General features: G+C 36.1%; 2 protein-coding genes across 2 annotated transcripts; one reads left to right on the top strand and one right to left on the bottom strand.

Moving 5' to 3' along the window:
• Window positions 1-6,339: 6,339 nt before the first annotated feature.
• Window positions 6,340-7,035, bottom strand: LOC142611966 (protein FAR1-RELATED SEQUENCE 11-like). The gene has a single exon (XM_075784109.1). The coding sequence runs from the start codon at window positions 7,033-7,035 to the stop codon at window positions 6,340-6,342; it is 696 nt and encodes a 231-aa protein (XP_075640224.1).
• A 1,899-nt stretch (window positions 7,036-8,934) lies between these two features.
• Window positions 8,935-12,819, top strand: LOC142613028 (plasma membrane ATPase 1-like). The gene is made up of 8 exons (XM_075785206.1): window positions 8,935-9,264; window positions 9,407-9,505; window positions 9,862-9,978; window positions 10,124-10,258; window positions 10,339-10,518; window positions 11,049-11,246; window positions 11,344-11,463; window positions 11,547-12,819. The coding sequence occupies exons 1-6, from the start codon at window positions 9,205-9,207 to the stop codon at window positions 11,148-11,150; spliced, it is 693 nt and encodes a 230-aa protein (XP_075641321.1). The 5' UTR covers window positions 8,935-9,204; the 3' UTR covers window positions 11,151-11,246; window positions 11,344-11,463; window positions 11,547-12,819.
• The last annotated feature ends 218 nt before the right edge of the window (window positions 12,820-13,037 follow it).

Here is a 13,037-nt window from a genome sequence, read left to right as displayed (position 1 = left end):
ATCACATTGTTTCATTGAACCCTTGTAATTAATTTTACTGTAATTTCAATTCATTTGAAGTTGCAATTTCACTCCCTCCGAAGCTCATACAGGAGAGTGAAATTGTAATGGGTTTGGCGCTTTGGAACTAATGGAGGTGTATAGAATGGTTACTTTTTTTTATTGGAGCTAAAGGAACAAACTATTAGTAAATGATTTTGATTGTGGGGTTTGTGTTTGATTAGGTTTTGTATCTCCTTGCTCAATTCAGTTATAGCCCATTTGCTTGTTGAAAAGAAGAAACTGAATATCAAAAAATTGTGACACTTTGTAATTGAATTTCACTTGCTTTTATTTCTGGTTCCGCAATAAATTCAAATTATAGAGTTTGGTATGTTGGTGCTATATATACGAAACAAAATTTTGATGAGAGAGAATGTTCTAGTCATGAAATGCAATGAAGATGTCCTATGGAAAACAAAAAAACGTGTGCTTTATGACTTCGTTTTGAAGTTTGAGGTAGAATTTTCCAGGAAGATTATAACTTGATCAAATATAACTACGGTTTTCTTCTTTTTTGGTGGGCACTTCTGTTATATAATGATAGGGGGATCCTACTCTGGTAATTTTTGTTTCCACTTAGCATTTAAATGTACCTAAATATCTCTGTTTGTGTAAAGAAATGGGCTTGTAGTTGTGATCTTAGTCCTTGTTACTTTTGTGTTCTCAGTTCCGTGGTGGGCCAATTTCGATTGCTGAGTACATGGAGGAAGTTTTGACAAATCCTAAGGCTGGTTTCTACATTAATCGGGATGTGTTTGGAGCAGAGGGTGACTTTATAACCTCCCCTGAAGTAAGCCAAATGTTTGGGGAGGTAATTTTTTTTCTATTGAACTTCCAGTCGCTCATATCTCCTCTCAATTTTCTGAGGATTTTCTAGGACAGACTAGGACAAAGAACTTTATTATCTGAGTTGCTTTCATTTTTTAAGATTTGCAATCAAGAAGAATGATTTCTCATGTCTTCTTATGTAACTTCAGATGGTTGGTGTTTGGGCCATGTGCCTGTGGGAACAAATGGGACAACCAAATAAAGTGAACCTTGTCGAGCTGGGTCCAGGACGAGGAACTCTGATGGCTGATCTTCTTCGTGTAAGTGACCACATTCCTTGTCATGCTTCTTTCTTGGATTTTCGATTAATCATTAATGTTCAAGTGAAAACGTTAGTTTGTCTTCACATTCCTTGTCATGCATCTTTCTTGGATTTTTGTTGTTGTTATTTAGTTAATGAGCATATGGCATGGTTCAGATTTTAGGTTGAAGAACTGTAGCTTTTATTGTAGGGTGCCTCCAAATTTAAGAACTTCACTGAATCATTACACATACATATGGTGGAATGTAGCCCAACACTGCAGAAGCTCCAGCACAGCAACTTGAAATGCAAGGATGAAGACAATACCGATGACAAGTGATGATGCTGAAAAATCACTAATAAGCTGCACACACTCCCAGATCGAAACAACACCTACAAAAGTAAAAGAGAAGACCTAACAGAGAGCACCGGTGTGGTGCCGGCCAATAACCCTCCGAAGGTCAAGTTAGAGCTTTTCACAACCCTAAAGTGCCAGAGTTGAGTCGATTATGCGTACCTTGATTTATGAGGGTTTTGAGGTATTTATATTAGTGTAGGGTTACCATCCATACCTTAGCCAGGAAACGCTTTTCTTTTTGGATAGCGCCTCTTCGATTCTGCATACCTTATAGAGTTCTTTTCCTTATAGGAGTCTTTTGATTATGGTTAAACGTGTGACGTAAGAACTCTCCTTATTCACATTTGTGTGGAGATCAAGCAAAGCCATATCAGACTTATCGCGAGATGTAAGTTGATTCCGGTTAGGAATCCTTAAAGCCTAATCAATACAAATAGAGGCCAGATGTTACAACCGTCCACTATGTGTCCTTGTAACATTGACCCGTTGACCATCCATACGTGAATACCATACCGTCATGCTTCAAGGAGAGATCCATCTCCTATTTTATCCTCTTCAACAAGGTTAACAAGAGTGTCAGCACATTGACTGGGACTCCTGTTTAATTGGTTAAACATCATATAATGGGCAAGATGTTTTGCACCACACAGTAGTACTAGGCTATCAGGTTCGCCATCATTCACCATATGCATGGGTCGCCAACTACCAACAACTCAAAAAGCAATGTCACTTAGCTAAGAACTATAACATTACATGAAAATATATTGGTGAGCCATGATGTCATTTAAAGCAATGTTTCATTTCCTTCATTTTTTTTAGTCCTGAATAAAATTAAAGAAAAGAAAGAGATGGGTGTGATTAGGCCTGTTCAAGGATTTACTGACATCGACAAAACCGGTCTGATCGCACCGCTCCGCCCCGTTCAGGGCTCCGCTGATGGTTTTTGGCACGGTGGTCGGCGGTAGATCTTCAGTGCCGACGTCGGACCAGTGCAGCCATCTGCGCCGAGATGTGCACACCGACGAAGACCGAACTGACCTAAGCATGGTGTGTGTGTGTGTATATATATGTATAAGAATTAAGAAGAAGAAGACGTTCTAAGAAGAGGCCGCCTAACGTTCATCCATGAACAGAGTTGTTCTCATCAAAAAAAAAATTTGGAATTCTAAGCAGAGGCCTAAAGTTTATCCTAACGCCCTTATCAAAAAAGAAATTTTGAATTAAAAAGCAAGTTAATGTGTGTCAGGTGGTAGTATGAGACTCTTGTGTGTGGTCTTGTCTAAGTAAGACTACTAGTATCTCCCACTTGCATTTTTTGGAGAAAAAAAAAAAAAAAAATATATATATATATATATATATATATATATATATATATATAAATGTTGTATGGGTTAGTGAGATAGTAGGTTACAGACCGCTGAGTATATTATATATATGATATATTGTATAAGATATAATGTGTGTGTGTATATATATATATATATATATATATATATTATATTATAAGGTTAACGTGTGTCAGAGCAATGTTATGAATATCGTTTTGAAACTCATTTCGGTTTGTCTATTGAATATTTCGGTATTGGCCAATTTTGAGTACCGTTTTGAAAAACATTTCGGAATTACTACTAAAATATATATTTATATATTATTATTGCTCTTAGGTAAAATAATGAATTTAATATCTTTCTATTAGAGTAAAGTGGGATTTTTTCCATTTCCCAACCCACCCATGTGACTAGTACACTATAACAGTGTAACAAGTGAGCTTCCAAAAAGCTTCCTATTATCTACTTTTTATTATTATTTAAAAAAAATTTATTTTATGATTTTTTTTAAAGGGTCCGGTTAACATGTATAAGGGAATAATTTATTAGTTTTGTTTTGCTTTTCTACCAGAGCAATGACTTTTACGGGAACAAGAGAAAAGCATCTGACAAATTATTTTTTTTCTGAAAAAGACTAAACTACCCTTCACTCATTTCTCCTCCTCCTCCTCGAAAGTTGAAACACAGGTTAGAGCAACCACACCAGATCAGCTAAAATTTTGTAAAATGAAAAAAAGTACAACTTTTACATGTTTTATGCAAAAAATCACCCACATCAGTGGGTGTATAAAGGTGCAAAATGGTGGAAACCCATAAACGAGCTACGATATCGTGTAAATATACATGAGTACTGTAGCTCGTGTATGGATTATTTTAATCCTTTCCGTTCGCTCCATTTTTCCTCTCTCTACTCCGTTCTCAACGAACTCAACAAACTCAATATCATCCACAGAGAAATTAACACAGAACAGATCCTCAGTAACAAACTTAGACATACACTTGCTCCAAAAAAAAAAAAAACACACAGATACACAAACACACCCACGATGCTTTGGTCGGCGGAGCTGTGGATCGGAGCTGGGATCGGTGGTGCTGGGGATCGGAGATCGGAGCTGGGATCGGTGGTGCGTGGATCGGAGATTGCGGCTGGGCTCGGCGGTGCGAGGATTAGAGATCGCGGCTGGGCTCGGCGTGGATCGGAGATCGCACTGGGCTCGGCGGTGCGAGGATCGGAGATCGGGCTGGGCTCGGCGTGGATCGGAGATCACGTTGGGCTCGGCGGTGCGAGATCGGAGCTGGAAAATGGGTAGAGAGAGAGAGAGAGTGAAAGAGAAATGAAGAGAAGGAGAGAGAGAGAGAGACATGAATCAGAAATGAAGAGAAGAAATGAAGAGAAGGAGAGAGAGAGAGACATGAATCAGAAATGAAGAGAAGAGAGAGAGAGAGAGAGAGAGAGAGAGAGAAATTACCAAAAAATAAACAGTAGGCGCGCGGTAGTTGAGAGATATAATTAAAAAAAAGTGAGAAAATTATTATTTAATTAATAGAGGTGGTAGGATAGATGAACTGATGTGGGTGATTTGTAAAAATGAATGTGTAAAATTTTAAAAGGAGGTTTTTTGTGTAAAATAGATGAAATTTTTAGCTGATCTGGTGTGGTTGCTCTTATACACTCAAACAAATTAACCGAAAACAACACTGTACCACCAAATAACCTCTTACAGAAATTCTCATTAAAAAAAAAAAATTCTCTTACAAAAATTACAACTCATACAAATTTCAGATGTTACTAGAACAAACCCAGAACATATAATCAATAAAAAAAAAAATTATGACTTAAATACTTTTAAAAAAGAAATAGCTATGGGTTTTAAATAGTTGTGAATCTCGACGCCGGAATTGTTCAAAGCTAAACAACTATTTGTTGCCGACGACAGGAGGGACCTTGAAATGGGTGTGTCGGCCAAGCGTGGTTCATGATCGGGTGTTCCTTGAAGCCATCCCCATTTCTTGCTTGAGTTCTCTTTGATTTCAGTGGTCTCTGTCTGTTGAGGGAATGAAAGAAAGAAAGAAAAAATACAGAGAAAGAGATGGGATCTGAGAGAAAATGAAGGAAAGAAAGAAAGAAAAAATTGTAGTGAAACTGAAGAAACAGTACCACTGAAGACAAAGACTTGCCTCCCGAGTAAGACTTCTGTCCAGTGGAAATTTTCACTGGACAAGTTCGGATTCGGACACGTGTCTAAGAGTGGACACGTGTCCACCATCCAATGTGTCCAGTGAAAACTTCCATTGGACACAAGCCACACCCCTCCCTTATAGCGGTGTAGCAGTTGAAAGGAAGACAAGAGCCACATGTTGTCCTCATACGTGGTAAACAAAGAGCCACACAACATTTTTTTTTCGTAAAGGCCTACACTGCACAGTGAATAATGGATCACAACGAATCAATCCGTAAAGGCCTACACTTCCTAGATATTTGTTAGACTTGCCTCCCTTGGCTACTTGCTACAAACAATTATCTAAGTTTAATATTAAATAATGCTATCAATGCAACGTTTTATAAGTATTTGTGAAATTATTTAAGAACTTATATCACAATTAATTATTTTAACTATAATGAAATTTATTATAAGTATTTGTGAAAATTGTAAAATTTATTATAAGTATTTTTTTTTGAAGCAAAATTTATTATAAGTATTAATTGGGTCTATTATTCACGTTATTTTTATTCTGTCACGTGACATTATTTTATTAGACAAACTAAACACATGTAATATTATTTTGTGACACTTAGTGGAAAAGTATAAATGAAGAGGCTACTGATGTAAACAATGAATATCAATTTTAGTGAAACAATATTATTTCTATGGCAAAATTTTTCTATTTTTTCAAGAATGCATGATATTCATTGGCATAATATTGTCAAAATGATAATATAACACCGACAAAAATAAAAAGTTGACAAATATCATATTGGTGATTTTTTAAGCAAAAGACCTAACATTTCAAATGAAATATTGGGTTCAATCCCATATCTATTGAAGTACAATTTTTCATTTTCTTTGCACCATTTGAGAAAGTCGAGTTTTCCTTCTCCTTCTCCGGACATGTAGAGATGTTATGGCCAACATGCTTACAAAACCCGCAAGTTCTCTTTTGCTTTCCCAATTCTCTTCCACCTTTCATTCTTTTTTGCTTTGGACAACCTTTCGTCTTTGAGAGCGGAGGACAACGAACAAAACAATCTCCATCAATAGCATCATTAGCATTAGCATCAACCATATTTTCCTTGTCCACTAAATTTTCATCACTCAACACTATCAATTCTTTTCACCTAATGATGTTTCGCGACACCAACGTGGTGGAAGATACAAAGATGGAATTCAGTAACAATCTTTGTGAATGAATACACTAAGTGTGTGACGACAAAGTATACCCCAAAATTCAAAATTCTTGCAACTACAACTAGCCATCTCACCATCCCATAAGACCAAGTGCTTTTGACTAGTTTATTTTCTTCATAATATTGCAACACAAATTCAATACCATTCTCTTTTAAAAAATGGAAGATCTCCATGCTTCACACCTTTCTTAAGCTCCATAACACGTATTATTTGCCTAACTGAAAGTCCACCCTTTTTCAATAAGAGAATGCGATCTTTATCTTTTTTAGTGATAACTCGATTGGCCGGAAGAAACCTCACTTTCGAAGGGGACAACAATTCATGATTGTGATCTATAACAAACTTAGTGACATGCCATTCTCGTGGAAAAATGTTAAATGACTTTCGCAATGTAATTCTTAGATGAGCTTTGCATCCACATCTTGTAGATATCTTATTTTGTTGCTCCTTAGATGAATCCACTGTTTTTAATTGTTGTCTACCTTCTTGGTGACAAAAGAAATTGCGTCTTATATTTTCTCCATTTTTTGTGACAAAACGGCCTTTTCGAATTGTAAAACCATATCGATTTGCATAATTTTTATAGAAAATGAAAGCCTCTTCTTCACTAAGAAAACATTGACCAACAAAAGGTTCAAACTCATTTTCTATTGAATTAATATCTTCATTTTCTTCAATAACTCCTATTTCTTCCATTGGATATTCATTCCAAACCACTAATTCCTCCCCACAAATGTCATTGTTTTCTCCATAATTTGGAAGCTCATTTAAGTCAACACAATTCCTTGAAACACTTTGATAAATCTCACTTGCAATTACAATATCATTCATTTGTTCTATGTTGTAACAAGGATAAAAAAAAAAAATCAACATCATATTCAATTATAAATGAAATATAAACTATAAATAAAATAAAATAGAATAAAAGAGTATACCTTCTTGAGGTAATTCATTTAAGTCAAAACAACTCATTGGAACTAATTGATGAATTTCATTTGCAACAAAATTCTCATCCATTGATTCTACAATAATTTAACAAAAATGATAAATAAATATTAACATCATATTTCAATATATTTGAAAAATAAATTAAAAACAAAAGAAATATATGTACCTTATTTATAATTCTTTGAATACTATATTCTTGTAGACATTCTAGGATCATTCATTGAACTCTTCTTTCTTACTTGTATTTTTGCTAAACATTGAACTCTTCTTTTAGTTTTTTCTATGATATTGGTAAAGTGGAGGAGAAGAAAAAGTAAATATTGGTAAAGTGAGTATTGGTGGGAGATGAAATAGGAAATGGAGGGAAATTGCAAAAAGAGCATTTTTGTCATTTTATTTGGTTAGATCCGACTTGTTAAAAAAATGAGAGGACAATATTGTTTTTTCTTTTTGCTTAAATCCGACTGGTGTAAGAAGAGTGGAAAAGTACTCCTTGGTCAGCTTCTTTTTTTTTTTTTTTGTGTGGCTAAACTGCTACTTGGTCAGCTTATTTCAACTCCCTATGCAAAACTTTAACAAAATCATTGGTATAACCGTGTGCCTTAAGAGGATCTACATTAGTTCTTGTATAATCTTCTATAATACAAAAAATTATTCATTTTACACAATTTAGTCAAAAAATCACCTACATCAGTGGGGCTAAAACTGTGTAAAATCTTGCAAAACCATCCACGAGCTACAGTAACCGTGTAAATACACACGGCTATTGTAGCTCGTTTATACAATATTTTATCATTTTCTTGTTCGCTCATTTTTTTCTCTCTCTGATCTGTGCTCAACAAACTCAATTCTCTCATCATCTTTTTCTCTCTCTGATCCGTGCTCAACAAACTCAATTCTCTCATCATCTTTTTCTTTTTCCTCAGATGCACACAAACACAAACACACCCACACACAAACACATCCACACAGACAAATCAACTCAGAGAATTAACACAGAAATACACTTTGCTCAAAAAAAAAAAAACACAGAGATACACAAACACAGATCGGTGTTTGACTGGATCGGAGCTCGTGGATCTTGCCGTGGATCAGAGCTCGCGGATCGAGGATCGGAGCTTGCGGATCGAGGATCGGAGCTTGCGGATCGCTGATCGGAGCTCGCGGATCGCTGATCGGAGCTCGCGGATCGTGATCGGAGAGGGAGAGTTGATCTGAGCTAGTGATCGAAGAGGGAGAGTTTATCAGAGCTGGTGATCGGAGAGGGAGAGTTTATCAGAGCTCGTGATCAGAGAGGGAGAGTTTATCAAAGCTCGTGATCGGAGAGGGAGAGTTGATCGAGAGGGAGAGGGAGAGAGAGAGAGAAAGCAAAAATCAGAAATGAGTAGGGAGAGAGAGAGCGTGCGTATTATATCCGGGGTAATTGGGGAAATAATAAAAAATAGAAGAAAATTGATTATTTAATTAAAAAAAATGGTAGGATAGATAAACTGATGTGGGTGTTTTGTAAAATAAAAAAAGTAAATTTTTAGTGTAAAAGTAGATGCGTAAAATGAAAAAACTGATGTGGATACTGTAAGGACACACAATAACAAATGCCATTTTTAAATAAAACTCACATTTTGGCTCCTTCCAAGAAGCTGCCTACTATCTACTTTTTCTCATTTCCCAACCCACCCACGTGACTAGTACACTATAACAGTATAACCTACTAATGCAAATGGCTAGTCTTTCAGCTCTCTTCATCATTTCACGTCCAAGCTCCTTTCTCCACTCATTCTCATCTTCTTCATCTCTTCTTTCTTTTTTTTTTTTTTTTTCACAAGTCACGCCATTTTTGCTTCATCAGTTCACCTTGCTCTTCAATTTTATTTTCAACTTCTCTGTCACAGTTGAGAGGGTCAGATAGTGAGAGATGATAGAGAGACTAGGAGCTACAGGACGCTGATCAAGTTCAGGAAGGGAAAATAAGAAGCCAAAATCATACCGGCCGGAAAATGAATTTCGGCCGAAATTGGCCGGAATTGACCGGAACGCCCGGAACGGGCCGAAATGGGGCGAAATTTAATCCGAGGTGGAATGGAGGGTATTCCCATTCCGGTTTACACACCGGTATGAGATATTCCACTTGATTCCAGAACTCTATCTTTCTTTCTCCAGCTCTCTTTCTCTACTTTTTTTTCTTATTCTTCTTCTTCTTCTTTTATTTACTTTGGCCTTTTGGTTATATTTGACAATTCTTTGCTTTTTACAGGAAAGTAAGTTTTTGAAGTTCTTAGGATTTATGTGGAACCCTCTCTCATGGGTTATGGAAGCTGCAGCTATTATGGCCGTAGCGCTTGCCAATGGAGGAGTGAGTGCTCTCTCTTTTCAAACCTCTTTATTGTGGGGTACTTTTTTTTAATGGTTGTTGTTGCTTAGAGAGTCAAGGAAAGGAAAAAAGAAATATACTTTCCATGCTTATGTTGATGTTCCTGTGGTTTCTCAAAAATGAAAACAAGAAGATTTGCAGTAAATTGCTTGTATAGGTTCAGTTGGTTTAAGGTTTATTTTCTCAGGTCTCAGAAAAGGAATAATGATGTTGATTTTTTTTTCTACTTCTTACCTGCACTTTGTCACCTAAAGAAGCACTTAATTTCCCTTTCTGATTATTTGTATTTCAAGAGATTTTAACTATGGGGAACTTTATACTGACTGCATATTTTGCAGGGAAAACCACCTGATTGGCAAGATTTTGTTGGGAATTCAACTATAAGTTTTATAGAGGAGAACAATGCCGGAAATTCTGCTGCTGCTCTAATGGCTCGACTTGCACCCAAAGCTAAGGTATTTGTTGGAAAAGTCTTTGCCTTTCCTTAACAATATGATTTTGGCTTTCTTCTTGCAACTTGTTGCCATTTGTTGTGATGTAAATTTGAGCTATGAGTTTGATAATCTTGGTAATTGATGCACTTCTGGTCTCTTTTTTCAGGTCCTTAGAGAAGGGAGGTGCATTGAAAAGGATGCAGCTATTCTTGTTCCTGGTGATATAATTATTGTTAAGCTTGGGGACATTATTCCTGCAGATTCTCGCCTTCTTGATGATGATCCCTTGAAAATTGATCAGGTAATTTTTCAACCTTCAATATTTTGTGCAGATTGGCTAAGTGGAGCTGTCTGACTTATGTTTAATATTTGACTTTTCAGTCTGCAATTACGGGGGAGTCACTTCCTGTGACGAAAGGTCCTGGCGATAGTGTTTATTCAGGTTCCATGTGCAAACAAGGTGAGATTGAGGCGGTGGTCATTGCTACTGGAGTTCATACCTTCTTTGGCAAGGCTGCTCACCTTGTGGATTCCACAAATCAAGTGGGACACTTTCAAAAGGTAAATAGATGCAAATGCAAGTGAATTCCTTTACTCTAAACAATAGCTACCCGAAGGATAATAAGAATTTGATAGGCAGAAGAAATAACAAGCTAATGAAGGAAGGGGAATCAAGTTGAATAAATTGGAGGGGATTGGTGGAGATTACCATAAGAGTAATATCTTACATAGAAAGTGATGCACATGATCACATATGGGAATAACATATATACTTTAATTATTCTCTAATCCCTTTTAATTGTTTCTCGGTTATCATTATTAAGCTTCTTCCTGAATCATACTAGTAACTGCCTCAAAAAATTCATTTTAATTCCTGGTTTGTTTTCAACTCTTGTGACTATAATCTTATACGGATAAATATTTGCTTTTGCCACACACAATATGACAGATAACTATCTTTGTTACTTGCAATCAATTAAACATGTTTTTTTTTTAAAACCTGCAGTACTTATTTTTTACCTGCCGCAATCAGATTAGTTTTTCCTATTTGTATCTTTGTTGAGAAAATTCTATTTGCACTTGCTTAATAGGTCTTGACTGCAATTGGGAATTTCTGTATATGTTCAATTGCTGTGGGGATGATTGTTGAGGTCATTGTTATGTACCCAATTCAACACCGGAACAGGAATTGACAATCTGCTGGTGCTTCTTATTGGAGGAATTCCCATTGCCATGCCACAGTTTTATCGGTGACAATGGCAATTGGGTCCCATCACTTATCTCAACAGGTTGGTTATACTAGGTGTTGCAGTTTTATTGCATGAACTTTTCTATTGGTTCAATGCTTAATGGGATATATGGGTTATTATTTAATGAATATTGCAGGGAGCTATCACTAAAAGAATGACAGCAATTGAAGAAATGGCATGGATGGATGTACTTTGCAGTGACAAAACTGGGACTCTGACACTGAACAAGCTTACAGTTGACAAGAATCTCATAGAGGTTGGTTAATGGTTTGTGCTGTTCATGGATGTATTCCTGACTTCCTTAAATATAATTCCTGTTCCAAAATTTTATTTGGATAGATCTTTGCAAGGGGAGTAGACACATACTGTTGTTCTGATGGCAGCTCGAGCATTCCAAGTGGAAAATCAAGATGCAATAGACACTGCTATATACAAATCGACCATAGTAGATCCAACACATACTATATACAAATCGACCTTCCTATATTTTCATACATATATCCCTCATTCAAAAAGATGCTTCTCAGACTGCGTTGTTAATTTCCAAGGTCAATTGATCAGTTGGGAGCATAATTTCACCATCACCTTTATATCTGTACCACTTAGCACAAACCAAGAAGAACCCAAAATTGAAGACCCCTAAAGCAGCAATCATGTAATAAAAGTAATCTAGTTTCCTTAAGATCCTGTGACAACCAATCTCCAGTCGGAGCTCTTGCAGTGATCCTGTTAACTATGGAAATTAGAAACGCACTTAGATAGCTTGAGAAAGCCTGGCCACAAAAGAATATTGATCCAGCAATGCGCCTCATGTTCTCTGGGAATTCCTTATAGAAAAACTCAACTTGGCCAATGGCACAAAAAGCCTCACTCAGTCCAGTAAGCCTTACTCTGGATCAATATTCTTTTGTGGCCAGGCTTTCTCAAGCTATCTAGGTGCGTTTTTAATTTCCATAGTTAACAGGATCACTGCAAGAGCTCCAACTAGAGATTGGTTGTCACAGGATCTTAACAAAGGGAAACTAGATTACTTTTATTACATGATTGTTGCAGGGGTCTTCAATTTTGGGTTCTTCTTGGTTTGTGCTAAGTTGTACAGATATAAAGGTGATGGTGAAATTAAGCTCCCAACTGATCAGTTGACATTAGAAATTAACAACACAGTCTAAGAAGCATCTTTTTGAATGAGGGATATATGTATGAAAATACAGGAAGGTCGATTTGTATATAGTATGTGTTGGATCTACTATGGGCCCAATGTTAAATGTGTTTGGATCCAAATATTATAAAACCCAAGCCTTTGTAAAGCTGCACTTGTAAGCAAAGAAGTCAATACCGTACCGGAAGTTGTACCGGTTTGGCCACCGGTACGATATATTTCGGATACCGGTGTATTGTTTCGAGTTTACTGCTATTTTATATATATATATATATTATATACACACACCAAAATCTCTAGAACCATGTTTATAAGCATATAATATTTCACTTATATTATAGTAAATATAAAAATTTATCATAAAACATTACCTCAATTCAAAACAAATTATTTATAGTTTTAGACTTTAGTATCAATTAAAAGGAAAAAAAAAAACACAATATAAAAAATAGAAAGCTTAGTTGTTCATTGCATACTAAGAAAATAAATAATACTAATAATTTAATATAAATAAGTTACCATTATGCCTTTACAAAATTCAAAAATTACAAAACTAAAAAAAAAAAAAAATTTTTTTTTTGTACCGGCTGGTACACCTGGTACCAGCCGGTATTGCCCGAAATTGGCCAATATGGCCGGTACGGTCGGTATTTTTTTCGGTACAAAATAGA

The sequence above is a fragment of the Castanea sativa genome, chromosome 10 (assembly GCF_040712315.1).
Source record: "Castanea sativa cultivar Marrone di Chiusa Pesio chromosome 10, ASM4071231v1".
Lineage (NCBI taxonomy): Eukaryota > Viridiplantae > Streptophyta > Magnoliopsida > Fagales > Fagaceae > Castanea > Castanea sativa.
Note: the sequence above shows the minus strand (reverse complement) of the source record. Positions and strands in the feature narration are given on the sequence as shown.

What these genes read in the sequence shown, in the direction of transcription:
- LOC142611966 (XM_075784109.1), bottom strand. Translation starts at nt 7,035, where the DNA reads ATGAATGATATTGTAATTGCAAGTGAGATTTATCAAAGTGTTTCAAGG.
- LOC142613028 (XM_075785206.1), top strand. Translation starts at nt 9,205, where the DNA reads ATGGGGCGAAATTTAATCCGAGGTGGAATGGAGGGTATTCCCATTCCG. An exon ending in CCATTCCGGTTTACACACCG is followed by an intron (nt 9,265 to 9,406) that starts GTATGAGATATT and finishes TGCTTTTTACAG; the next exon opens with GAAAGTAAGTTTTTGAAGTT. An exon ending in GACTTGCACCCAAAGCTAAG is followed by an intron (nt 9,979 to 10,123) that starts GTATTTGTTGGA and finishes CTCTTTTTTCAG; the next exon opens with GTCCTTAGAGAAGGGAGGTG.